This window comes from Melanostigma gelatinosum, assembly GCF_949748355.1.
Source record: "Melanostigma gelatinosum genome assembly, chromosome: 20".
In the NCBI taxonomy this organism is placed as follows: domain Eukaryota; kingdom Metazoa; phylum Chordata; class Actinopteri; order Perciformes; family Zoarcidae; genus Melanostigma; species Melanostigma gelatinosum.
The window spans coordinates 81,446-107,078 of NC_136653.1; the positions used below are offsets into that span (position 1 = coordinate 81,446).

The 25,633-nt window shown below is 47.7% G+C and overlaps 1 protein-coding gene across 1 annotated transcript in view; it reads right to left on the reverse strand.

Moving 5' to 3' along the window:
* Window positions 1-25,633, reverse strand: part of stk17a (serine/threonine kinase 17a) — a gene marked incomplete at both ends in the record, with an annotated part of 54,061 nt that overhangs the window by 21,347 nt on the left and 7,081 nt on the right. The window contains one exon of the mRNA XM_079292516.1: window positions 3,535-3,772. Within this exon, the coding sequence (XP_079148642.1) occupies window positions 3,535-3,772 (238 nt within the window). The remainder of the gene's footprint in view (window positions 1-3,534; window positions 3,773-25,633) is intronic.

Consider the following 25,633-nt stretch of genomic DNA (forward strand, 5'->3'; position numbering starts at 1 on the left):
TGTTTTATTTGGGTTGTTACTTTCTTTGACACTGTGCCGCAATGCTAGATTATCACAACATCATAATAGCGATTGAATTATTTGGGAATAATGTTTTGCTCACCTATGATTTGAATTGTGTATGATAGTAGATGTAGGTAGAAGTAGTTAAAGTCATCTGCCCAGATGCCACCTTAGTCATCTGCCCAGATGCCAATGAACTCTGAACTTGAACACCATGAACTTGACCACTATGAACCTTGAACTCTATGAACAATGAACACTGCCTGTTTTAACCACTGCTTTTGGTCTCAGGAACACTTGGACTGTCTCACCTCTTCAGGTTTCCCCACCACATGGATGCACATGCCAGCCCTTGGTTTGCTCTAAAGACCGAAGCCAACACCTCGCTCTTCAGAACAAAGGGGGGATGTTGGGCTCTGGCCTATGGCTTAAACATGTGCTGTGGACAAAGAGAATCTGGCCTTCACTGTTTCAAGCAAAGGTCTCATCCTGAGTTGTAGTTTGAGGAGAGCAAAGGAATGTCACACTAGGGTGTGAATTCCCCCTCCCCCCAAAAAACTATGGTTCCTGAAGTCACCTGAATGCACCGCTGCAATCTCATTGGCCGAAGGCCAAGAGACCCCAGGACCCCTGTGGTTCAACCACTGTCCAACAAAAGTGCCTGCAGATCACACCTCCTTGCTTTTTCCCGTCGACCTCGGTTGAGACAGGGAGCACACAACTCTCTCTTCGCCCGGACCTTCGTCCTGGACGCATGAAGACACATCGGCCTCTCCTCCCCCCCCTCCAGCACGACGGAGGCCACGAGGAAGCAACGGCCCTTCAACCCTACTCAAACCCTGACAAGCCGTTTCGCTGGATGAAACAGCCCGCGATAACGAATCTGCTTCAGCGATCAGTTCAGCGCTTTTTGCTCCTTTTTCTTTTGGTGCACACATTCCGGCGAAGGAAAGACGACAACGCCTCCCTCCTTCACCGACGATTCCCGGTAAGACGCACGGACCACGCCGTCAGCCGAAGTTAGATCACCCTCCCTGCCGCGAGGACAGATCACGTCTGCGTTTGCTCCAGAGCGAGCTGCGCCACGACAGACCGAAACAGCGCCAGCTCAACGCCGCGCTGAGAAGCACCCCCCCCCCCCCTTCCTCTCGAAGAAAAAGGACAACTTTGCTCACGAACCCTTCAACGTTGCAATGAAGCATCTACAAGTAAGATTCTTGGCATTTGGGCATAGCTTAGCTTAAATTAACTTAAGTTTAATTCAGGCCATTCATTTATATGTTGATATTCCCGTGTTTTTGTGTATTTAAATTACTGTCGCGTGATATCGAGATATTGCGCAATCATTACGGAACAGAGAAGTTCCGTTGTATTTGTGTATCAACTATGACTGTTTGCTTGGGATTTATTTGATTTCTTTTCATTCATTGTCTTCCACTCCGTGTGGAAGTTCTCTTTTCATTAACTCGACTCGGTGAGTGAGCTGAGGTGCGTGGTTTATCACGGCATAAGTTACCGGCAGTTCAAAGACGACAGCGGTATATTTATGCATGATAGAACCAGCAATCAGGCTCCCTACCACATCGCACGCCGAAGCGTGATTCACTTTGAGTTCTCGCTCCTTTTTTCTCTTTCCTCCTTTCACGAAACACACACACACACAGCTCCTAGTTCTACCCCTGGGGAACCTCGTTCAAACGAGCCTCACATCACGTGCTGCCCAGGCACACGTGAATTACATACAGCAGCCTAACTGCCATTTTGGTCCGCGTCACTCGACTCCGCCATCTTTGTAGTTTTTAGCTGTAGTTCTTAAGGCCCCTCCCCTTTGGCCAGCGTCACTCGACGCCGCCATCTTTGTAGTCTTTAGCGTAGCTGTAAGACTCCTTCCTGTTCACCCACAGACCCACACACACACATACACATACACACACAGACATACACCCTCATCCACTTTATTCATTCTTTAGTTTAGGCATATAAATTGTATGATAACGTTTGTTGGTTGCAATATTAATTGATTTGATCATTTATTATTTTGATTTAATAAACTCTGTTATACTTTAAGGAGCAGTCGTCTGTGATTACTTGTGCATATGTATTTGATAAGACTGTATGTAGTAGCCTGTGCTCGAACTTAAAACCCTTCACTGTCACTGAATGTATAGTCATACGCAGACTATTAACATTATGAGTGACTACTAATTATGAGACTTAGTTTTATCGTTTGGTTATTGGTCCCTGTTCGCAGGGTGGTGCCCCGTTTATATTAATAATCATTAATAATTGTTACATACATCAATAATTCTATTGATGTCAAGAATTCTGTTTCTTAAATGCTGATAACCCAAACACGCTCCTTTAGATCCCAACATATATATATACATGCACAAAGGTGAGGCACATTGTTGGAATAGCTTGTGTTTGCTGAAGCATTAAAGTTTGTCCTGAAGCTGTGCAGGACTGAAAACAGCTGTGACACAAATGGGCCGTATTCTAAAGAAGGACCTGGACATGAAGAATATACACCACCTCAGCAACTACACAGCAAACTACAAACCAATAATCTCACACAAAGACACAAGGAACTGGTGAAAGATGGCTGTGTGAACCAATCACGACTGCAGCTTTTTACTTGTACTTACTATAGGCAGCAGTAGAGAGCTCAGGACTGAGTGCTAACACCCAGAAATGAGTCCGCTTTCTACCAATTTTGGTTCCCTCGTCTGGAAGTCAATGGGTTCTTTGAATGGCTTTCTAGTTAGAAGCATGAAATAAGGTTTGTTCTACAACATTAAATACGTCAGTAAATACCCCTCTGAGGCAGAACTCTTGGCTTTCTGAGACTGAACACTAGTCCACCTTTAGCTCCGTGGTGGTGACGTGAAGTCATACTGCGTTTACGCTTCAAACCATAAAAGGGGAGTTCGTGGCCTCACCAACCATCTCTGGGTTGAACTCAGTTTTGTGGTGCCTCATTGTAAACCCAGGTATGGATCCCCATGGTAACATGTCAGCAGCATCGTCATTCCTAAATAGTTGTGACTGGGTAGTGCTGTGATGATTAATGGAGAGCATTCCATACATCTTTATGGATCCTGAGCATCACTTTGTCCACTCTGGGTTTCCAATGATCTTCAGCTTCGGCAGCATTAACAGTCCTTCTTTACCTTTAACTATTATCATTTATTAATGAGTTGGTTCACCATGAGATAAGACACAAATGTCAACATTTCATTTATGTTCCTCCTCACTGTAGACTTATGGGTGTGTCAAAACTGCCAACTGTATTTAAAGCACTGTATAACATAATTCCAACACTTATTTTTAATATTTGAATATTGTTCCTAATGTTTGGACACCTTATTATCCTTTGATTGTCTGATTATATTGTATTTTACCTCGCTGAATATCATACTTTCTGCTTGCAATAAGTTTTCACTGTTTCACCTCATGCCTTATTAAGTCCTCCACTCATGGTTCTGTTGAAGATTTAAAGAACGTTTTGAGTTGTGCAGGTTGGATACTCACAACTCCAGGACCAGCACCATCTCAGAAGCCATCTCATAGACCTGGTGGAGGTTGACCACCCGAGGGCTGGCCGTGGCCAGCTCCAGCACCGCGATCTCGTGGATGATCTCCATCCGGCAGTCTTGGCCTTTCCGTCTCTTCCTCATGAACTTGGCGGCGTACTCGTGGCCCGAGCATTTCTCCACACACTTTCTGACCACGGCAAACTTGCCCCTGGAAGAGAAGAGGACCATCAGCACTGTAAGGGATGGACCTGGGACTCCAGCTGTGCAGTAAACACCAGGGCTAGACCTTTACCCTCCTCTGATGGAGCCACCAGAGATTTCTCTTCTCAATTTTGGCTCGTTGGTCAAATGAGTTCCTGTCACCTTAATTATTAGGAAACTACGGTTTGATCCAGACTGAAACGGAACAACAGAAAATCACCAATAAGACGTACAGTGAGTCCATGATAATTGTCCTTTTACTAATGCTTTATGCACTCATTTATAAATCCCACAATCCCACAATGGGATCACAGGCGTGAAAACTCTACACCAGGGATTCTTAACCTTTTTGACCTCGGGGCCCAACTTTTCAAGCACAAAGTGGCCCGGGGCCCATTCAAATATTAACACTGTATGAGTTTAACTAATTGAGGTCACTCTTGGTTTGATTTGTATTCAATGACTATATTAAATCCACTTACAGTTTAACAAGCAAAACCCTTGTCAAATAAATTAGATGATACAATGTGATGATCACAAAGACATTTATTCATCATGTGTATGTAAACCTGCATACACAACAAGAAGCCCAACAGGCTAACAAATCATGGAACAAATCAAGCAATACAAGAACAAATTGAAAGGCTCAAGTCAGGCTTATTAACTCAAAAATAATCAATAATTAGATTTCACTACAGAAAAAAAGAGGGACTCTCAAAAAATCTGAGAACAAAATGGAAATTTGATAAATAATATGTTGTAATAAAATAAATACATTCAAAATAATAAGTTTCAAATTAAATTAAACTATAAATAAAATTTTAATAAAGTGCAAATGAAAATATAGCCTCACGTGAACTCATATATGTGTCCACCTCTTAATGAGACACTTGGGCCTGCCTCTCAGACACGATCAGATCCAGTCTGGGTGGAATGGGGGAAAGGCTCACTCTCAGAGTAGCCTCCAGTGTTGCTCTGAGTCTGTTTCGGGCTTTGGTCTTAGTTGTGGCCACACTGGAGAATCCTGATTCACACAGGTATGTGGTCGTGAATGGGAGAAGGTGTTTCACAGCCCTCAGTGATAGACATGGGTACTCCTTTGAGACAGCAATCCAGAAGGAGCCCAGGTCCAGTTTGTCCCACTGCAACTTTAAAGTGCTGTCGGTGGAAACTTCCAGAAGCTGGGATTCCAGATGTGAGGGCAAAGCAACATCTTCTTCAGTAGGATCCATAGAAAATGGGTCCAAAATCCACATGTGTCCGTCTCTGGGATCCTCAGGAAAGTAGTCATCGAATTTCTCTGCCAGTTGTGAGAGGTGCTGAGAGACTGAGTCACTGATCTGCACCTGAGGAGAGTTTTCCAAAATGTCAGACAAAAGTGGAAACATGTACATCCTCTTTTCCTGGCCCTCTTTGTCCACAAAGCAAGTTTTTTTTGGAAAGCTTGAACTTTGTCTGCAACAACAAATATGTTGGTATTTCTCCCTTGAAGTGAGATGTTCAGCTGGTTCAGCAGTGAAAAAATGTCACAGAGGTAGGCAGGTTTAGCTGTGAACTTTGTGTCAGCATAGTAATGTGCCAGAGGAGATTTTTTCTCAGTGAGAAAAGAGAAGACCTCATTCCTCAGCTCAAACAAACGACTGAGGACCAGTCCTCTTGAGAGCCATCTCACCTCACTGTGTTAGAGCAGCTGGACATGATCTGCTTCCATGTCCTCACAAAGCTTGGCAAAACATCTGGAGTTCACAGCTCTACTTTTAATGAAGTTGATGGTTTTCACACTCACATCCATCACCTCATGGAACTCTGGGGACATATTTTTAGCTGCAAGGCTTTCACGGTGGAGAAAGCAGTGGGTCCATTTAGCTTCTGGTGCACGATCAAGTATCTGCTCGACGACGCCGTTATGCCTGCCGGTCATTGACGCTGCACCATCACTGCACACCCCAACACAGTTCTGCCAGTCCAGGCCGTTCTCAGTGAAGTAGTTATCCATGCAGCCGAAACATTCCTGAGCCGTAGCTCGTGTTGGTAGTTCTCCACAAAACAGTATGTCTTCGTGCAAACTACTGTCCCAGCGATAGCGAACAAAAACCAGCAGCAGTGCGGCATTCGTGAAATCAGTGGACTCGTCTAGTTGCAAAGAGTAAAATGGGCTACTTTTTATTCTTTCCAGAAGCTGAAGCTTTATGTCTGAGGCCATGTCCGCGATACGGTGACTCACGGTGTCGTTTGAGAGTGGGATAGTCAGCAGCTTCTTTGCAGCAGCCTCCCCAATCATCTCACGGCACATATCCACAGCGGCAGGCAGAACCAACTCCTCCGCTATGGTGAATGCTTTCTTACTTTGTGCCACACGTCTGGCTACGAGGTAGCTGGCTTTCAAAGCACATTTTGAGTTACCAGTCAGTAACACGACAGACCGTTTCTGCATTTGTAGCCCATTTTCCTTTCTCTTGAAAAATTCCACCGGCTTTCCCACGAGCGTTGGATGTTTCGTCGCTACGTGTCGCTTTAGTTTCGAAGGCTTCAGTGCTTAGTTTGACAGCATTAGCCCACATTCCACACACTGAGCACTCGGCTCTGCCTCGTTACTACCTCCGTTCACAAAGCCGTACTTTATAAAGTCAGGATTGTACTTGCGCACACATTTAGACTTTTGGGGGGTATGGCACCACTGTCATCTTAATTTTTTCTTTTCAATAACTTATCCATAACTTTCGCTACAGGCTAGCGGCTAGCTGAGTGTCTTCTTCTGCTTATTGCAGCTTGTTAAACAACTGACTGACGCATTACCGCCACCAGGTGGCGGGAAGCTATATTGTAACTGAGCGTCTCATGGATAACAGTGATATCTCTGGTGTCTTCAATTGATAACCTATGCCAGCGGTTCCCAAACTTTTTAGGCCGCGCACCCCCTTCTACATCCCGACTGGGTTCGCGCACCCCCCCCCCCCCCTTAATAAAAAAAAAAAAAAAGAAGCAACAGAGCCTTTTAAGCCTTCATAGCCGCATAAGAATCGGACCAATGAGAGAACAGTTTGCTCGCGCGTGGCATTTGTTTACAAGATTTAGTCCGCTGTTAAATGTTGCAGTGTGAACACAAACCGAACAAAGGAGCAACTGCAACATTGTATCATATTAATCCCTGAATCAGAACAAAGCAAACGAACTGAAGGTGTGAAAACACCCTGAAACACTGCAACAAAGTTTCAATAACTTTCAGTGACACAAGGCGTCACTTTTAAAGAGCAATACGGATGCGAGGACACACGCACAGGCTCAGAGGCAGATTATCACATTTAATTTACAATCAATGACCGACTAATGTAGCCAGGATGTCTTCGGACAAAGCATCGATGCGGCGCGACACAGTGTTGTTGGACACCGGGATCATGTCCAACTCTTTTGCTTCTTTCTCCCCAATCATACATTCCACCATCTCTCTGGCAGCTGGCAAGCTCACGTCTTCGGCGATTGTGTGCGGTAGCCCCTTTCTCGCTATTCTGTAACCAGATATGAAGCCCGTAGTGCGTCATTTATAGACCCAACACATGAATGAGACTCCAGTTGTTTTTGGCTGTTTTGTAACTCCTCCAATTTGGATATAAACATTAAGGGGCTTTTGACTTGCACTGGCATGCTTGGTGTTCAGGTGGTGACGTAAATAAGAGCTTCAGACTGTTAGCCAGAACCTCACTGCACACCACGCACTGTGGCTTTGGGCAATCTGCGTTGCCAATCCAAGTGAAGCCCAGACACACATACTGTTCATCATATTTCCTCTTTTTTTTCCCAGTCTGATGCTCACTCTCGTTTCCTCTTTTTCACCTTGACTCCGCGATGGGCCGATGTGCTCCCGATTTGTCTGTGCTGCACCTCTCCGTTCCCCTCGCCTCCGATTCCTCTCTCTCTCTCTGTCCCTCTCCTCTTTTACGACTGATAGCTTCAGATGTCCCACCTGACAGTTTTTAAATTAAAATTACATTTTTTTTAAAATATTTAATATTATTACACCATCAGACCGCCATTACACTTTTCCTCTCGCGCACCCCCTAGAGCAGGGATTCCCAAAGTGGGGTGCGCGCACCCCTGGGGGTGCGTGAGCTGCCTCTAGGGGGTGCGCGAGAGGAAAAGTGTAATGGCGGTCTGATGGTGTAATAATATTAAATATAAAAAAAAAATGTAATTTTAATTTAAAAACTGTCAGGTGGGACATCTGAAGCTATCAGTCGTAAAAGAGGAGAGGGACAGAGAGAGAGAGAGAGGAGGCGAGGGGAACGGAGAGGTGCGTTATTGGGGAGAGACCGGGAGAAGAAATCGAGCCAGAGTCAGAGGAAGATGAGACGGCGCAGACTGGGAAAAAAAGAGGAAATATGATGAAAAGTATGTGTGTCTGGGCTTCACTTGGATTGGCAACGCAGATTCCCCAAAGCCACAGTGCGTGGTGTGCAGTGAGGTTCTGGCTAACAGTCTGAAGCTCTTATTTACGTCGCCACCTGAACACCAAGCATGCCAGTGCAAGTCAAAAGCCCCTTACATATTTTAATATCGAAATTGGAGGAGTTACAAAACAGCCAAAAACAACTGCAGTCTCATTCATGTTGGGTCTATAAATTACGCACTACGGGCTTCATATCTGGTTACAGAATAGCGAGAAAGGGGCTACCGCACACAATCGCCGAAGACGTGAGCTTGCCAGCTGCCAGAGAGATGGTGGAATGTATGATTGGGGAGAAAGAAGCAAAAAAGTTGGACATGATCCCGGTGTCCAACAACACTGTGTCGCGCCGCATCGATGCTTTGTCCGAAGACATCCTGGCTACATTAGTCGCTCATTAATTGTAAATTAAATGTGATAATCTGCCTCTGAGCCTGTGCCCTCGCATCCTGATTGCTCTTTAAAAGTGACGCCTTGTGTCACTGAAAGTTATTGAAACTTTGTTGCAGTGTTTCAGGGCGTTTTCACACCTTCAGTTCGTTTGCTTTGTTCTGATTCAGGGATTAATATGATACAATGTTGCAGTTGCTCCTTTGTTCGGTTTGTGTTCACACTGCAACATTTAACAGCGGACTAAATCTTGTAAACAAATGCCACGCGCGAGCAAACTGTTCTCTCATTGGTCCGATTCTTATGCGGCTATGAAGGCTTAAAAGGCTCTGTTGCTTCTTTTTTTTTTTTTATTAAGGGGGGGGGGGGGTGCGCGAACCCAGTCGGGATGTAGAAGGGGGTGCGCGGCCTAAAAAGTTTGGGAACCGCTGCCCTAGAGGCAGCTCGCGCACCCCACTTTGGGAATCCCTGACCTATGCGGTCCCGCGGCCCTCGCGGCCCACAGGTGCAAAACTGAAAGTTTTTCGCGGCCCTCTAGGTGGCGCTCGCGGCCCTATCATGGGCCGCGGCCCTATCATGGGCCGCGGCCCTATCATGGGCCGCGGCCCTATCATGGGCCGCGGCCCTATGGTTAAGAATCACTGCTCTACACCATTGATGTATGAAGAGAATTGAGATTTGGTGCGTTCAATCATTTCGTGGATGTAGCTGGCACTGTTTCTCTTCTCTCTCTCCTGGCCTGACCCACTTTTATTTCTGGCTGGAAGGTGTTCTCGTGCGACGACCCCGGCGCTGTGCGTGCACATGTGCATGCTGCCCAGGGGAAATCCTCTGAAATGTAGCCGGTGATTGAGATGGCAAGCCCACATTGTGACTCCCCCTCTGGCTACTGTTGGCAGCCAATGCTCCAATAATCAGCAGCAGAAGCCTGACTGAACCGGACCAATCCACAGCCAAGACTCACCAAAAACAGCTTTCCTTCTTCTTTTAACGGCGGAATATAAAGAGTATTGCAAAAAACAACAACTATGTCTTAAATGTTGTCAGAAGCACAAATGTGCTTCTGATTGAACTTACTTTTACCAGATGCAGAAAGAGCAGATTTAATAAACTACATCAGGTATGGATCCACCAAAAGAGAAATAGTGTTACGTTCCAACTAATGTTAGCCTTATTAATGATCAGGGGAGTTTAATGTAGAGCAGCACAGTTGTCTGCTGGATACCAAGCCATTCTCCTGTTCCTGTCGGCCACTGTGTCCCAAATCCTCTACGATATAACACTGATATTAAGTTCACGGACATATCTGAGCAGACATTTAGCCAGCGGGAACATTCAGAACATTTTACATTCAGTATGATGAGTATCTTTTCTCTCCTTTACACTTTGGGCGAGAAAGTGTTAAAATTTTACCCAAGCTGTGAGAATTCACAGGGCGGAAAAGGGCAACTGATAATTGAAAAATACACTTTCAATACAGTTGACATGTCATCGTTAATCTAACGTTGGAAATATAGTGGTTTATTTTAATAACCTTTTGGGTTAGATGCCTGAAATGAGGTCCAAGTCTTAAAACATTGTAAGGTTTTGGCCTGGCACATAAAACATGTCAGTAAATATCCCACTCATGACATGTGAAGCTTGTACATGTCTTAAACAATCCACTGGAAGCTCCTCAATGCCAGCAGACACTGAGAGCAGCAGGAGAGGGAAACAGTGCCTCAACTCTATCTGAAAAGTTGTGTTATTCATATTTTAATAATATCATGTGAACATAGTGGTGGAAGAACACCACTTAAAGTAAAAGTAGATAAATACTACAGTGTAAAAATACCAGTAAAAGTCCAGCATTCAAAACATTACTTAAGCAAAAGTACGAGCATCAAAGTATACTTAAAGTACCAAAAGTAAAAGTACTCATTATGCAGAATTATATATATTTTATCACTAGATTATAACCATGGATGCATTAATATGTTAATCCCTTTAATGTTGCAGCTGGTGAAGGTGGAGCTCACTATAATCCTGAAAGTATTAGTGTAGTAGACCAGTTTACGTTTTTCAATATTAAGACGTGTACTTTACTGTAAACAAGGTGCTAGAGGGCATCAAAAGCATCCAAACAGAGCGTTCATCACATTTAACCCCCAGATACTGAGGCCGTCACAACAGTAGTTACAGTTGTGACGAGCTGGCCTGTCTCAGATTGAGAATAATTCACATCATTCTTGCTGAGAGCAGGAAGAGAAGCCAGGATGACTAGGACTGTGTGGGTCCATTAGGACTGTGTGGGTCCATTAGGACTGTGTGGGTCCAGTAGGACTGTGTGGGTCCATTAGGACTGTTTGGGTCCACTAGGACTGTGTGGGTCCACTAGGACTGTTTGGGTCCACTAGGACTGTGTGGGTCCATTAGGACTGTGTGGGTCCACTAGGACTGTGTGGGTCCATTAGGACTGTGTGGGCCCACTAGGACTGTTTGGGTCCATTAGGACTGTGTGGGTCCACTAGGACTGTGTGGGTCCATTAGGACTGTGTGGGTCCATTAGGACTGTGTGGGTCCACTAGGACTGTGTGGGTCCATTAGGACTGTGGGTCCAGTAGGACTGTGTGGGTCCAGTAGGACTGTGTGGGTCCATTAGGACTGTGTGGGTCCACTAGGACTGTGTGGGTCCACTAGGACTGTTTGGGTCCACTCGGACTGTGTGGGTCCACTAGGACTGTGTGGGTCCACTAGGACTGTGTGGATCCATTAGGACTGTTTGGGTCCACTTGGACTGTGTGGGTCCACTAGGAGTGTATGGATCCATTCGGACTGTGTGGGTCCACTAGGAGTGTATGGATCCATTCGGACTGTGTGGGTCCACTAGGTGTAAATGTATCCATTCGGACTGTGTGGGTCCACTAGGAGTGTGTGGATCCATTCGGACTGTGTGGGTCCACTAGGAGTGTATGGATCCATTCGGACTGTGTGGGTCCACTAGGAGTGTGTGGATCCATTAGGACTGTGTGGGTCCACTAGGAGTGTATCGATCCATTCGGACTGTGTGGGTCCACTAGGATTGTGTGGGTCCATTCAGACTGTGTGGGTCCACTAGGAGTGTGTGGATCCAGTAGGACTGTGTGGGTCCACTAGGAGTATATGGATCCATTCGGACTGTGTGGGTCCACTAGGAGTTAGTGGATCCAGTAGGACAGTCTGGGTCCACTAGGAGTGTATGGATCCAGTCGGACTGTGTGGGTCCACTAGGAGTGTATGGATCCATTCGGACTGTGTGGGTCCACTAGGAGTGTATGGATCCATTCGGACTGTGTGGGTCCACTAGGTGTAAATGTATCCATTTGGACTGTGTGGGTCCACTAGGAGTGTATGGATCCATTCGGACTGTGTGGGTCCACTAGGTGTAAATGTATCCATTCGGACTGTGTGGGTCCACTAGGAGTGTGTGGATCCAGTAGGACTGTGTGGGTCCACTAGGAGTGTATGGATCCATTCGGACTGTGTGGGTCCACTAGGAGTGTGTGGATCCAGTAGGACTGTGTGGGTCCACTAGGAGTGTATGGATCCATTCGGACTGTGTGGGTCCACTAGGAGTGTATGGATCCATTCGGACTGTGTGGGTCCACTAGGAGTGTATGGATCCATTCGGACTGTGTGGGTCCACTAGGAGTGTATGGATCCATTCGGACTGTGTGGGTCCACTAGGTGTAAATGTATCCATTCAGACTGTGTGGGTCCACTAGGAGTGTGTGGATCCAGTAGGACTGTGTGGGTCCACTAGGAGTGTATGGATCCATTCGGACTGTGTGGGTCCACTAGGAGTGTGTGGATCCAGTAGGACTGTGTGGGTCCACTAGGAGTGTATGGATCCATTCGGACTGTGTGGGTCCACTAGGATTGTGTGGGTCCATTCAGACTGTGTGGGTCCACTAGGAGTGTGTGGATCCAGTAGGACTGTGTGGGTTCACTAGGAGTGTATGGATCCATTCGGACTGTGTGGGTCCACTAGGAGTGTGTGGATCCAGTAGGACAGTCTGGGTCCACTAGGAGTGTATGGATCCAGTCGGACTGTGTGGGTCCACTAGGAGTGTATGGATCCATTCGGACTGTGTGGGTCCACTAGGAGTGTATGGATCCATTCGGACTGTGTGGGTCCACTAGGTGTAAATGTATCCATTCGGACTGTGTGGGTCCACTAGGTGTAAATGTATCCATTCGGACTGTGTGGGTCCACTAGGAGTGTGTGGATCCAGTAGGACTGTGTGGGTCCACTAGGAGTGTATGGATCCATTCGGACTGTGTGGGTCCACTAGGAGTGTGTGGATCCAGTAGGACTGTGTGGGTCCACTAGGAGTGTATGGATCCATTCGGACTGTGTGGGTCCACTAGGAGTGTATGGATCCATTCGGACTGTGTGGGTCCACTAGGAGTGTGTGGATCCATTAGGACTGTGTGGGTCCACTAGGAGTGTGTGGATCCAGTAGGACTGTGTGGGTCCACTAGGAGTGTATGGATCCATTCGGACTGTGTGGGTCCACTAGGTGTAAATGTATCCATTCGGACTGTGTGGGTCCACTAGGACTGTGTGGGTCCACTAGGACTGTTTGGGTCCACTCGGACTGTGTGGGTCCACTAGGACTGTGTGGATCCATTAGGACTGTTTGGGTCCACTTGGACTGTGTGGGTCCACTAGGAGTGTATGGATCCATTCGGACTGTGTGGGTCCACTAGGAGTGTATGGATCCATTCGGACTGTGTGGGTCCACTAGGTGTAAATGTATCCATTCGGACTGTGTGGGTCCACTAGGAGTGTGTGGATCCAGTAGGACTGTGTGGGTCCACTAGGAGTGTATGGATCCATTCGGACTGTGTGGGTCCACTAGGAGTGTGTGGATCCATTAGGACTGTGTGGGTCCACTAGGAGTGTATCGATCCATTCGGACTGTGTGGGTCCACTAGGATTGTGTGGGTCCATTCAGACTGTGTGGGTCCACTAGGAGTGTGTGGATCCAGTAGGACTGTGTGGGTCCACTAGGAGTGTATGGATCCATTCAGACTGTGTGGGTCCACTAGGAGTGTGTGGATCCAGTAGGACAGTCTGGGTCCACTAGGAGTGTATGGATCCAGTCGGACTGTGTGGGTCCACTAGGAGTGTATGGATCCATTCGGACTGTGTGGGTCCACTAGGAGTGTATGGATCCATTCGGACTGTGTGGGTCCACTAGGTGTAAATGTATCCATTTGGACTGTGTGGGTCCACTAGGAGTGTATGGATCCATTCGGACTGTGTGGGTCCACTAGGTGTAAATGTATCCATTCGGACTGTGTGGGTCCACTAGGAGTGTGTGGATCCAGTAGGACTGTGTGGGTCCACTAGGAGTGTATGGATCCATTCGGACTGTGTGGGTCCACTAGGAGTGTGTGGATCCAGTAGGACTGTGTGGGTCCACTAGGAGTGTATGGATCCATTCGGACTGTGTGGGTCCACTAGGAGTGTATGGATCCATTCGGACTGTGTGGGTCCACTAGGAGTGTATGGATCCATTCGGACTGTGTGGGTCCACTAGGAGTGTATGGATCCATTCGGACTGTGTGGGTCCACTAGGTGTAAATGTATCCATTCAGACTGTGTGGGTCCACTAGGAGTGTGTGGATCCAGTAGGACTGTGTGGGTCCACTAGGAGTGTATGGATCCATTCGGACTGTGTGGGTCCACTAGGAGTGTGTGGATCCAGTAGGACTGTGTGGGTCCACTAGGAGTGTATGGATCCATTCGGACTGTGTGGGTCCACTAGGATTGTGTGGGTCCATTCAGACTGTGTGGGTCCACTAGGAGTGTGTGGATCCAGTAGGACTGTGTGGGTTCACTAGGAGTGTATGGATCCATTCGGACTGTGTGGGTCCACTAGGAGTGTGTGGATCCAGTAGGACAGTCTGGGTCCACTAGGAGTGTATGGATCCAGTCGGACTGTGTGGGTCCACTAGGAGTGTATGGATCCATTCGGACTGTGTGGGTCCACTAGGAGTGTATGGATCCATTCGGACTGTGTGGGTCCACTAGGTGTAAATGTATCCATTCGGACTGTGTGGGTCCACTAGGTGTAAATGTATCCATTCGGACTGTGTGGGTCCACTAGGAGTGTGTGGATCCAGTAGGACTGTGTGGGTCCACTAGGAGTGTATGGATCCATTCGGACTGTGTGGGTCCACTAGGAGTGTGTGGATCCAGTAGGACTGTGTGGGTCCACTAGGAGTGTATGGATCCATTCGGACTGTGTGGGTCCACTAGGAGTGTATGGATCCATTCGGACTGTGTGGGTCCACTAGGAGTGTGTGGATCCATTAGGACTGTGTGGGTCCACTAGGAGTGTGTGGATCCAGTAGGACTGTGTGGGTCCACTAGGAGTGTATGGATCCATTCGGACTCTGTGGGTCCACTAGGAGTGTATGGATCCATTCGGACTGTGTGGGTCCACTAGGTGTAAATGTATCCATTCGGACTGTGTGGGTCCACTAGGAGTGTGTGGATCCAGTAGGACTGTGTGGGTCCACTAGGAGTGTATGGATCCATTCGGACTGTGTGGGTCCACTAGGAGTGTGTGGATCCAGTAGGACTGTGTGGGTCCACTAGGAGTGTATGGATCCATTCGGACTGTGTGGGTCCACTAGGATTGTGTGGGTCCATTCAGACTGTGTGGGTCCACTAGGAGTGTGTGGATCCAGTAGGACTGTTTGGGTCCACTTGGACTGTGTGGGTCCACTAGGAGTGTATGGATCCATTCGGACTGTGTGGGTCCACTAGGAGTGTATGGATCCATTCGGACTGTGTGGGTCCACTAGGTGTAAATGTATCCATTCGGACTGTGTGGGTCCACTAGGAGTGTGTGGATCCATTCGGACTGTGTGGGTCCACTAGGAGTGTATGGATCCATTCGGACTGTGTGGGTCCACTAGGAGTGTGTGGATCCATTAGGACTGTGTGGGTCCACTAGGAGTGTATCGATCCATTCGGACTGTGTGGGTCCACTAGGATTGTGTGGGTCCATTCAGACTGTGTGGGTCCACTAGGAGTGTGTGGATCCAGTAGGACTGTGTGGGTCCACTAGGAGTATATGGATCCATTCGGACTGTGTGGGTCCACTAGGAGTTAGTGGATCCAGTAGGACAGTCTGGGTCCACTAGGAGTGTATGGATCCAGTCGGACTGTGTGGGTCCACTAGGAGTGTATGGATCCATTCGGACTGTGTGGGTCCACTAGGAGTGTATGGATCCATTCGGACTGTGTGGGTCCACTAGGTGTAAATGTATCCATTTGGACTGTGTGGGTCCACTAGGAGTGTATGGATCCATTCGGACTGTGTGGGTCCACTAGGTGTAAATGTATCCATTCGGACTGTGTGGGTCCACTAGGAGTGTGTGGATCCAGTAGGACTGTGTGGGTCCACTAGGAGTGTATGGATCCATTCGGACTGTGTGGGTCCACTAGGAGTGTGTGGATCCAGTAGGACTGTGTGGGTCCACTAGGAGTGTATGGATCCATTCGGACTGTGTGGGTCCACTAGGAGTGTATGGATCCATTCGGACTGTGTGGGTCCACTAGGAGTGTATGGATCCATTCGGACTGTGTGGGTCCACTAGGAGTGTATGGATCCATTCGGACTGTGTGGGTCCACTAGGTGTAAATGTATCCATTCAGACTGTGTGGGTCCACTAGGAGTGTGTGGATCCAGTAGGACTGTGTGGGTCCACTAGGAGTGTATGGATCCATTCGGACTGTGTGGGTCCACTAGGAGTGTGTGGATCCAGTAGGACTGTGTGGGTCCACTAGGAGTGTATGGATCCATTCGGACTGTGTGGGTCCACTAGGATTGTGTGGGTCCATTCAGACTGTGTGGGTCCACTAGGAGTGTGTGGATCCAGTAGGACTGTGTGGGTTCACTAGGAGTGTATGGATCCATTCGGACTGTGTGGGTCCACTAGGAGTGTGTGGATCCAGTAGGACAGTCTGGGTCCACTAGGAGTGTATGGATCCAGTCGGACTGTGTGGGTCCACTAGGAGTGTATGGATCCATTCGGACTGTGTGGGTCCACTAGGAGTGTATGGATCCATTCGGACTGTGTGGGTCCACTAGGTGTAAATGTATCCATTCGGACTGTGTGGGTCCACTAGGTGTAAATGTATCCATTCGGACTGTGTGGGTCCACTAGGAGTGTGTGGATCCAGTAGGACTGTGTGGGTCCACTAGGAGTGTATGGATCCATTCGGACTGTGTGGGTCCACTAGGAGTGTGTGGATCCAGTAGGACTGTGTGGGTCCACTAGGAGTGTATGGATCCATTCGGACTGTGTGGGTCCACTAGGAGTGTATGGATCCATTCGGACTGTGTGGGTCCACTAGGAGTGTGTGGATCCATTAGGACTGTGTGGGTCCACTAGGAGTGTGTGGATCCAGTAGGACTGTGTGGGTCCACTAGGAGTGTATGGATCCATTCGGACTCTGTGGGTCCACTAGGAGTGTATGGATCCATTCGGACTGTGTGGGTCCACTAGGTGTAAATGTATCCATTCGGACTGTGTGGGTCCACTAGGACTGTGTGGGTCCACTAGGACTGTTTGGGTCCACTCGGACTGTGTGGGTCCACTAGGACTGTGTGGATCCATTAGGACTGTTTGGGTCCACTTGGACTGTGTGGGTCCACTAGGAGTGTATGGATCCATTCGGACTGTGTGGGTCCACTAGGAGTGTATGGATCCATTCGGACTGTGTGGGTCCACTAGGTGTAAATGTATCCATTCGGACTGTGTGGGTCCACTAGGAGTGTGTGGATCCAGTAGGACTGTGTGGGTCCACTAGGAGTGTATGGATCCATTCGGACTGTGTGGGTCCACTAGGAGTGTGTGGATCCATTAGGACTGTGTGGGTCCACTAGGAGTGTATCGATCCATTCGGACTGTGTGGGTCCACTAGGATTGTGTGGGTCCATTCAGACTGTGTGGGTCCACTAGGAGTGTGTGGATCCAGTAGGACTGTGTGGGTCCACTAGGAGTGTATGGATCCATTCAGACTGTGTGGGTCCACTAGGAGTGTGTGGATCCAGTAGGACAGTCTGGGTCCACTAGGAGTGTATGGATCCAGTCGGACTGTGTGGGTCCACTAGGAGTGTATGGATCCATTCGGACTGTGTGGGTCCACTAGGAGTGTATGGATCCATTCGGACTGTGTGGGTCCACTAGGTGTAAATGTATCCATTTGGACTGTGTGGGTCCACTAGGAGTGTATGGATCCATTCGGACTGTGTGGGTCCACTAGGTGTAAATGTATCCATTCGGACTGTGTGGGTCCACTAGGAGTGTGTGGATCCAGTAGGACTGTGTGGGTCCACTAGGAGTGTATGGATCCATTCGGACTGTGTGGGTCCACTAGGAGTGTGTGGATCCAGTAGGACTGTGTGGGTCCACTAGGAGTGTATGGATCCATTCGGACTGTGTGGGTCCACTAGGAGTGTATGGATCCATTCGGACTGTGTGGGTCCACTAGGAGTGTATGGATCCATTCGGACTGTGTGGGTCCACTAGGAGTGTATGGATCCATTCGGACTGTGTGGGTCCACTAGGTGTAAATGTATCCATTCAGACTGTGTGGGTCCACTAGGAGTGTGTGGATCCAGTAGGACTGTGTGGGTCCACTAGGAGTGTATGGATCCATTCGGACTGTGTGGGTCCACTAGGAGTGTGTGGATCCAGTAGGACTGTGTGGGTCCACTAGGAGTGTATGGATCCATTCGGACTGTGTGGGTCCACTAGGATTGTGTGGGTCCATTCAGACTGTGTGGGTCCACTAGGAGTGTGTGGATCCAGTAGGACTGTGTGGGTTCACTAGGAGTGTATGGATCCATTCGGACTGTGTGGGTCCACTAGGAGTGTGTGGATCCAGTAGGACAGTCTGGGTCCACTAGGAGTGTATGGATCCAGTCGGACTGTGTGGGTCCACTAGGAGTGTATGGATCCATTCGGACTGTGTGGGTCCACTAGGAGTGTATGGATCCATTCGGACTGTGTGGGTCCACTAGGTGTAAATGTATCCATTCGGACTGTGTGGGTCCACTAGGTGTAAATGTATCCATTCGGACTGTGTGGGTCCACTAGGAGTGTGTGGATCCAGTAGGACTGTGTGGGTCCACTAGGAGTGTATGGATCCATTCGGACTGTGTGGGTCCACTAGGAGTGTGTGGATCCAGTAGGACTGTGTGGGTCCACTAGGAGTGTATGGATCCATTCGGACTGTGTGGGTCCACTAGGAGTGTATGGATCCATTCGGACTGTGTGGGTCCACTAGGAGTGTGTGGATCCATTAGGACTGTGTGGGTCCACTAGGAGTGTGTGGATCCAGTAGGACTGTGTGGGTCCACTAGGAGTGTATGGATCCATTCGGACTCTGTGGGTCCACTAGGAGTGTATGGATCCATTCGGACTGTGTGGGTCCACTAGGTGTAAATGTATCCATTCGGACTGTGTGGGTCCACTAGGAGTGTGTGGATCCAGTAGGACTGTGTGGGTCCACTAGGAGTGTATGGATCCATTCGGACTGTGTGGGTCCACTAGGAGTGTGTGGATCCAGTAGGACTGTGTGGGTCCACTAGGAGTGTATGGATCCATTCGGACTGTGTGGGTCCACTAGGATTGTGTGGGTCCATTCAGACTGTGTGGGTCCACTAGGAGTGTGTGGATCCAGTAGGACTGTGTGGGTTCACTAGGAGTGTATGGATCCATTCGGACTGTGTGGGTCCACTAGGAGTGTGTGGATCCAGTAGGACAGTCTGGGTCCACTAGGAGTGTATGGATCCAGTCGGACTGTGTGGGTCCACTAGGAGTGTATGGATCCATTCGGACTGTGTGGGTCCACTAGGAGTGTATGGATCCATTCGGAGTGTGTGGGTCCACTAGGTGTAAATGTATCCATTCGGACTGTGTGGGTCCACTAGGTGTAAATGTATCCATTCGGACTGTGTGGGTCCACTAGGAGTGTGTGGATCCAGTAGGACTGTGTGGGTCCACTAGGAGTGTATGGATCCATTCGGACTGTGTGGGTCCACTAGGAGTGTGTGGATCCAGTAGGACTGTGTGGGTCCACTAGGAGTGTATGGATCCATTCGGACTGTGTGGGTCCACTAGGAGTGTATGGATCCATTCGGACTGTGTGGGTCCACTAGGAGTGTGTGGATCCAGTAGGACTGTGTGGGTCCACTAGGAGTGTGTGGATCCAGTAGGACTGTGTGGGTCCACTAGGAGTGTATGGATCCATTCGGACTCTGTGGGTCCACTAGGAGTGTATGGATCCATTCGGACTGTGTGGGTCCACTAGGTGTAAATGTATCCATTCGGACTGTGTGGGTCCACTAGGTGTAAATGTATCCATTCGGACAGTGTGGGTCCACTAGGAGTGTGTGGATCCAGTAGGACTGTGTGGGTCCACTAGGAGTGTATGGATCCATTCGGACTGTGTGGGTCCACTAGGAGTGTGTGGATCCAGTAGGACTGTGTGGGTCCACTAGGAGTGTATGGATCCATTCGGACTGTGTGGGTCCACTAGGATTGTGTGGGTCCATTCAGACTGTGTGGGTCCACTAGGAGTGTGTGGATCCAGTAGGACTGTGTGGGTTCACTAGGAGTGTATGGATCCATTCGGACTGTGTGGGTCCACTAGGAGTGTGTGGATCCAGTAGGACAGTCTGGGTCCACTAGGAGTGTATGGATCCAGTCGGACTGTGTGGGTCCACTAGGAGTGTATGGATCCATTCGGACTGTGTGGGTCCACTAGGAGTGTATGGATCCATTCGGACTGTGTGGGTCCACTAGGTGTAAATGTATCCATTCGGACTGTGTGGGTCCACTAGGTGTAAATGTATCCATTCGGACTGTGTGGGTCCACTAGGAGTGTGTGGATCCAGTAGGACTGTGTGGGTCCACTAGGAGTGTATGGATCCATTCGGACTGTGTGGGTCCACTAGGAGTGTGTGGATCCAGTAGGACTGTGTGGGTCCACTAGGAGTGTATGGATCCATTCGGACTGTGTGGGTCCACTAGGAGTGTATGGATCCATTCGGACTGTGTGGGTCCACTAGGAGTGTGTGGATCCAGTAGGACTGTGTGGGTCCACTAGGAGTGTGTGGATCCAGTAGGACTGTGTGGGTCCACTAGGAGTGTATGGATCCATTCGGACTCTGTGGGTCCACTAGGAGTGTATGGATCCATTCGGACTGTGTGGGTCCACTAGGTGTAAATGTATCCATTCGGACTGTGTGGGTCCACTAGGTGTAAATGTATCCATTCGGACTGTGTGGGTCCACTAGGAGTGTGTGGATCCAGTAGGACTGTGTGGGTCCACTAGGAGTGTATGGATCCATTCGGACTGTGTGGGTCCACTAGGAGTGTGTGGATCCAGTAGGACTGTGTGGGTCCACTAGGAGTGTATGGATCCATTCGGACTGTGTGGGTCCACTAGGAGTGTATGGATCCATTCGGACTGTGTGGGTCCACTAGGAGTGTGTGGGTCCACTAGGAGTGTGTGGATCCAGTAGGACTGTGTGGGTCCACTAGGAGTGTATGGATCCATTCGGACTGTGTGGGTCCACTAGGAGTGTGTGGATCCAGTAGGACTGTGTGAGTGTGGAGCATGAGCAGCAGCCGTGGCCTGGAGTTCTGGACCGGCTGCTTCATCCTCAGCTGGCCTCATGTGACAGTCATGGGGCTGCTGCAGCTGGGAGCTACACATTCAAACATTGAGACAGGTTTTCTAATCAGAGCGGATTTCTCCATCTGCAAAATGAATTTGAATGCGTGCATTGCAATGACTACGTCCTCTTCTCAGATACAGTCTTTGAGCTGGACCAGAGCCATGGTGGAGAGTTAAGGAATACTCCAAAGAATGGCGCTAATAAACCTCTTTGACTTCTTTATTCTTTTTGACAGAGCCCGGCCTGTACCGTGTGGGGACGTAAAGTAAAGTTCACCTCGCCTGTATCTTCTCTTCTACTACCCGACAATTCATCAGGAAACGATGAGCGCCATCCATGATGATGATATCGTATCACTTCCCATCTCTAGCAATATCAGTCATGTTAGATAACTTCCAAAAATGACTCGATACATTAAACTCAACTCTCACAGCTTTGTAAATGTAGGTATGACATTTATGACAATTATTTGCACAGTGTAGAACTATATCATACCATAATATGAAATATGTATCCTCATTTGCCTTGTCAGTCCAATCAGATCAAGAGAAGGTTTCTGGATTCAGACTGTTTGGGACAGCAGATCAAGTTTCTGGAATATACCTTTTTGAATTTGGTGACATTCCACCAATGAAGGTAAAAGTGGAGCGGACCTCTCAGAGTACTGACTGGTGACTATAGTGAGGAAAGAGAAGAGAGATGGCTGCAGGCCACAGTTTGATCCGTGCGTGCCTGCATCGATCGTACACACATACAACACACTGACTGTAGAACTAAATAATCTCTTGTAAATAGATTTTTCCATTCGACATTTGCCCACGAATCAATGTGTCTGCTGATGTGCCGGGACAGGCAGTAGAACATGTATTGAAGCCAGTCTGATCTGTCGTGCTGAGGCGGACAGAGCGGTCTTTTTTTCACAAGTCCTCTAACGGGTTTTAATGTTCCACTTGTCATAGTTCAGCATCCTTCTCCAGGTCACCTGACAGCGGTGTGTGTGGGTGTGGCCATGTTTGGTTTGAGGGGTCTGGGCCTGCTCTTTAGAAACCATACTGAGCCACCACAGCCTATTCTAAAGCAGCCTCAGCACATTTCCAAAGCCAGCCGCCCCATTCACAGACTACACCCTGAAAGAGACGGCTCTGTGTGTGTGTGTGTGTGTGTGTGTGTGGAGAAGTGCTTTAATGGATGCGGTGGTTGTTCCAGCCTGAGGTCAAGCTGTACAGTGCTCTGTGTGCACTAGCACACTAACAAGTACATGTAGAGAGCTGCTGCAGGTTGCACCAGCTGCTCCACATGAAAGACAAGATGTATGCATCAACCATTTCATCGCCACAGAAACTACTACTGCTTTAAAACTGAAAATATTCCTATGCAAATATTATATGTCCAGGGCTTTTATTGTGAAAGGCTGGAAGGAGTGGACGTGGTCTGCGCTGCTTTGTCAACATTTATAAGGGTAATACAGTTTGTTGTCTTGGTTTCTGACTACGGAGCCTTCATGCTGTCGTTTCACAAACATAGGCGCAACTCGACCCGTTCCGCACGACGTGATTGGTTGATTCCTCGGCATATCATTTGCATTCTGTGTATCCACGACAAAAATGTACTGACATCTTAATCGCATGAAAAAAGAAAAAAAAAAAGCGTGTGTACCGCCTTTATTACTCAGGTGAAGTGACTTGAGAAATGTAATCCTGCTTAGATATCGTTGCACAGGTTCAAACCCTGTTCTATCAGGTTTTATGTTCCCATAAGGAGAGAGCGCCTGGAGAAAAGCTGCTGATCCAGGGTCTGTTTCTGAGCGCTGCACTTGTTTTCTGCGCCCGCTCCGAGGTTGCCGTCAGCGATATGATGATTATGATGTCGTCAAATGCCTTTGAAGTCATATTATGGTACAACTGATGTATGGTTGGAACGATGAAGCTGTTCCTTGTCTTCATCTTTGATGGACAATCTGAGTGTCCCATGCTCTAGTGTTTCCTACCACAACAGCGTATGAGCTATCAGTGGTCTCAGTGAAACAGACCACACACGGTCTGCAGTCTCATAGCTGGGCATTTAATGAAATAAAGTGGCACGGGGCCAAATCTACAGATTCCCCATGTGCTGCGCTGACAGTGGGCATCCTCCTGAGGTCAGGGACGATGACACACTGTAGGCTGGATGAACCCAAGGAGCTGATCAACATGGTGGCTTCTACAAGGAGAGGCCACCATATACTGCAGGTCTGCACCAGGCTGAGTGAAGCTGATGTGGAAGTGTCCTAAAACTTAAAACAAAGTCTATGAGAAAATGACTCTACTTCTCTCTTGATTTATTACCTCAGTAAACATTGTAAACATGAGTTTATGTCTCAATCTCTAGTTTCAAGTCTTCTTCAATACAGCATGATGTTAATTTAGTAACTTATGGTCCATTTAGAGTCAAACAGACCATAAAGCAGGGGATGCTTTAGGGCGGGGATACTGTGATTGACAGGTCGCTGCAGCTACCAGAAATGTATACAGAGTCTCTACGTCACTCCTCTGCATTCCAAATATGGTCACTTCTGTCCATCGGTGGCAAAAAACAACAACATGGCAACGGCCGAAATCCAAGATGGCGACGGAGAAATCACTGACCTCGACGCTTCAAAACATCAGTCCAGAAACCAATGAGTGATGTCACCATGACTACCTCCACTTCTTATACAGTCTATGGTCTTCAGACAGTCTGATTCCATCACTGCCTACAGTGTACAACAACATATATACAGTGAAAGACTATACAGCTACTCAAGGAGAACATGTTTGAGACACAGCTGGATGACATCAGTATATCCATATATAAATATCGTGGTACCAGAGTAGAAATCGTCTTAGATGTCGGATACCGTAATATCGTAACGTGGCATAACTATTGTCTTTTACTGGTTGGGCTGAATTACAGTAACCGGACTGTTCTAGCTGTTCTCAAAAGTATCATTGTGTATACACTATATCATCACAATATTGACATTGAGGTATTTGGTCAAATAATTGGATTGTGGAAATAGACGTTTAGATCTATTTAACACAGATTATGATAAAACACCCTACCTCACCAATGGGGGTGGAACCCATTAATTAATTAAATACAAAGGAGGCCTCTCCTTTTTGTGTTACTTCTGAATATCAAGACACTCCATGTATGATCATCATCTCATCATCATCGCTGCAGGGATGTAGTGTTTCATTGTCTAGAGTTGATTTGAGCTTTACCTCAAACCTTCCTCAAAAATGGAAGCAATCAGCTAATTTATCCCAGAGAAGTAACTGCTATGTTGGACTGGTGGCAATCACTAAAGAGCTGTGGCAGCACCATCTGGGCTAATAAGAGAGCTGCCATGTCTGTCACTAAGACCCCTCATGGAAACAGCTTTGGGTCTTAACCAGATGGAATTCAATGACTTCTCCATTGTGGTAGTCTCTAAAGGAGCTTGGCTGTGGGCCATCTGGGACTCCCAGTGCAGAGACCTATTGGAGAGTATTACCTTAAACCCCCCCACCATCCTCAGACTACTTCCACTCCTAAATGTGAAAAGTATCCAGCTAACGGGGGTCAAACAACAACCGCATTCTCAACCTTTTCATCCTTTTTAGTTCATTGACAGAAAAATAGTCATCACATACTTTAACAATCAATCGTTCCATTCTTTGTTCAAGCTAAATATGGAAAAACATTCCACGTCTCTGTGATGTGAGGACATCCTGCTATCACTGTAGCTGAATATTGGACTCCTGTTGCATGTTGTTCAGTTGATGTTTTGTTAAAATAAGGATGAGACATTTTGGAAATTGTCCAAACATTTATAAAAACCAATGGATTAAATGTGAGAGAGAGAGAGACAGACGTTTCCGAACAGTTCAGGGCATTTTAGGATCTGTGAGACAGAAGCCCTTATTGTGAGCAGCTGACATGATGTTACGTCTCCATTGTTCTCAACGATTCCAATACATCAACTTGTGTATCGAGTACCGAGTACCTACCCAACACTCGTGTGTTAAAAACAAACACACATATTATATATTATTATCATTTAAACAGCTGTGCACCATTAGCTGTGTATGGATGTGACATAAGTGCCATCATTGTTGTCTTGCTCAGGTTAAACCTCGTCTTAAACATACATAGAGCTTTCCTCTATGATCTAGCGTGATTGACACATCTTGTCTGTCTCACTGTCTCGGTCAGACAGCACTATCATGGATTTGATATTTTTCTTGGATTTGGAAATTAGCCCTCTAACAGAAATGTGTGAGTTGTGACATATTGAAGTGAATTGAATTGATAGTTGCTGTGGGTGG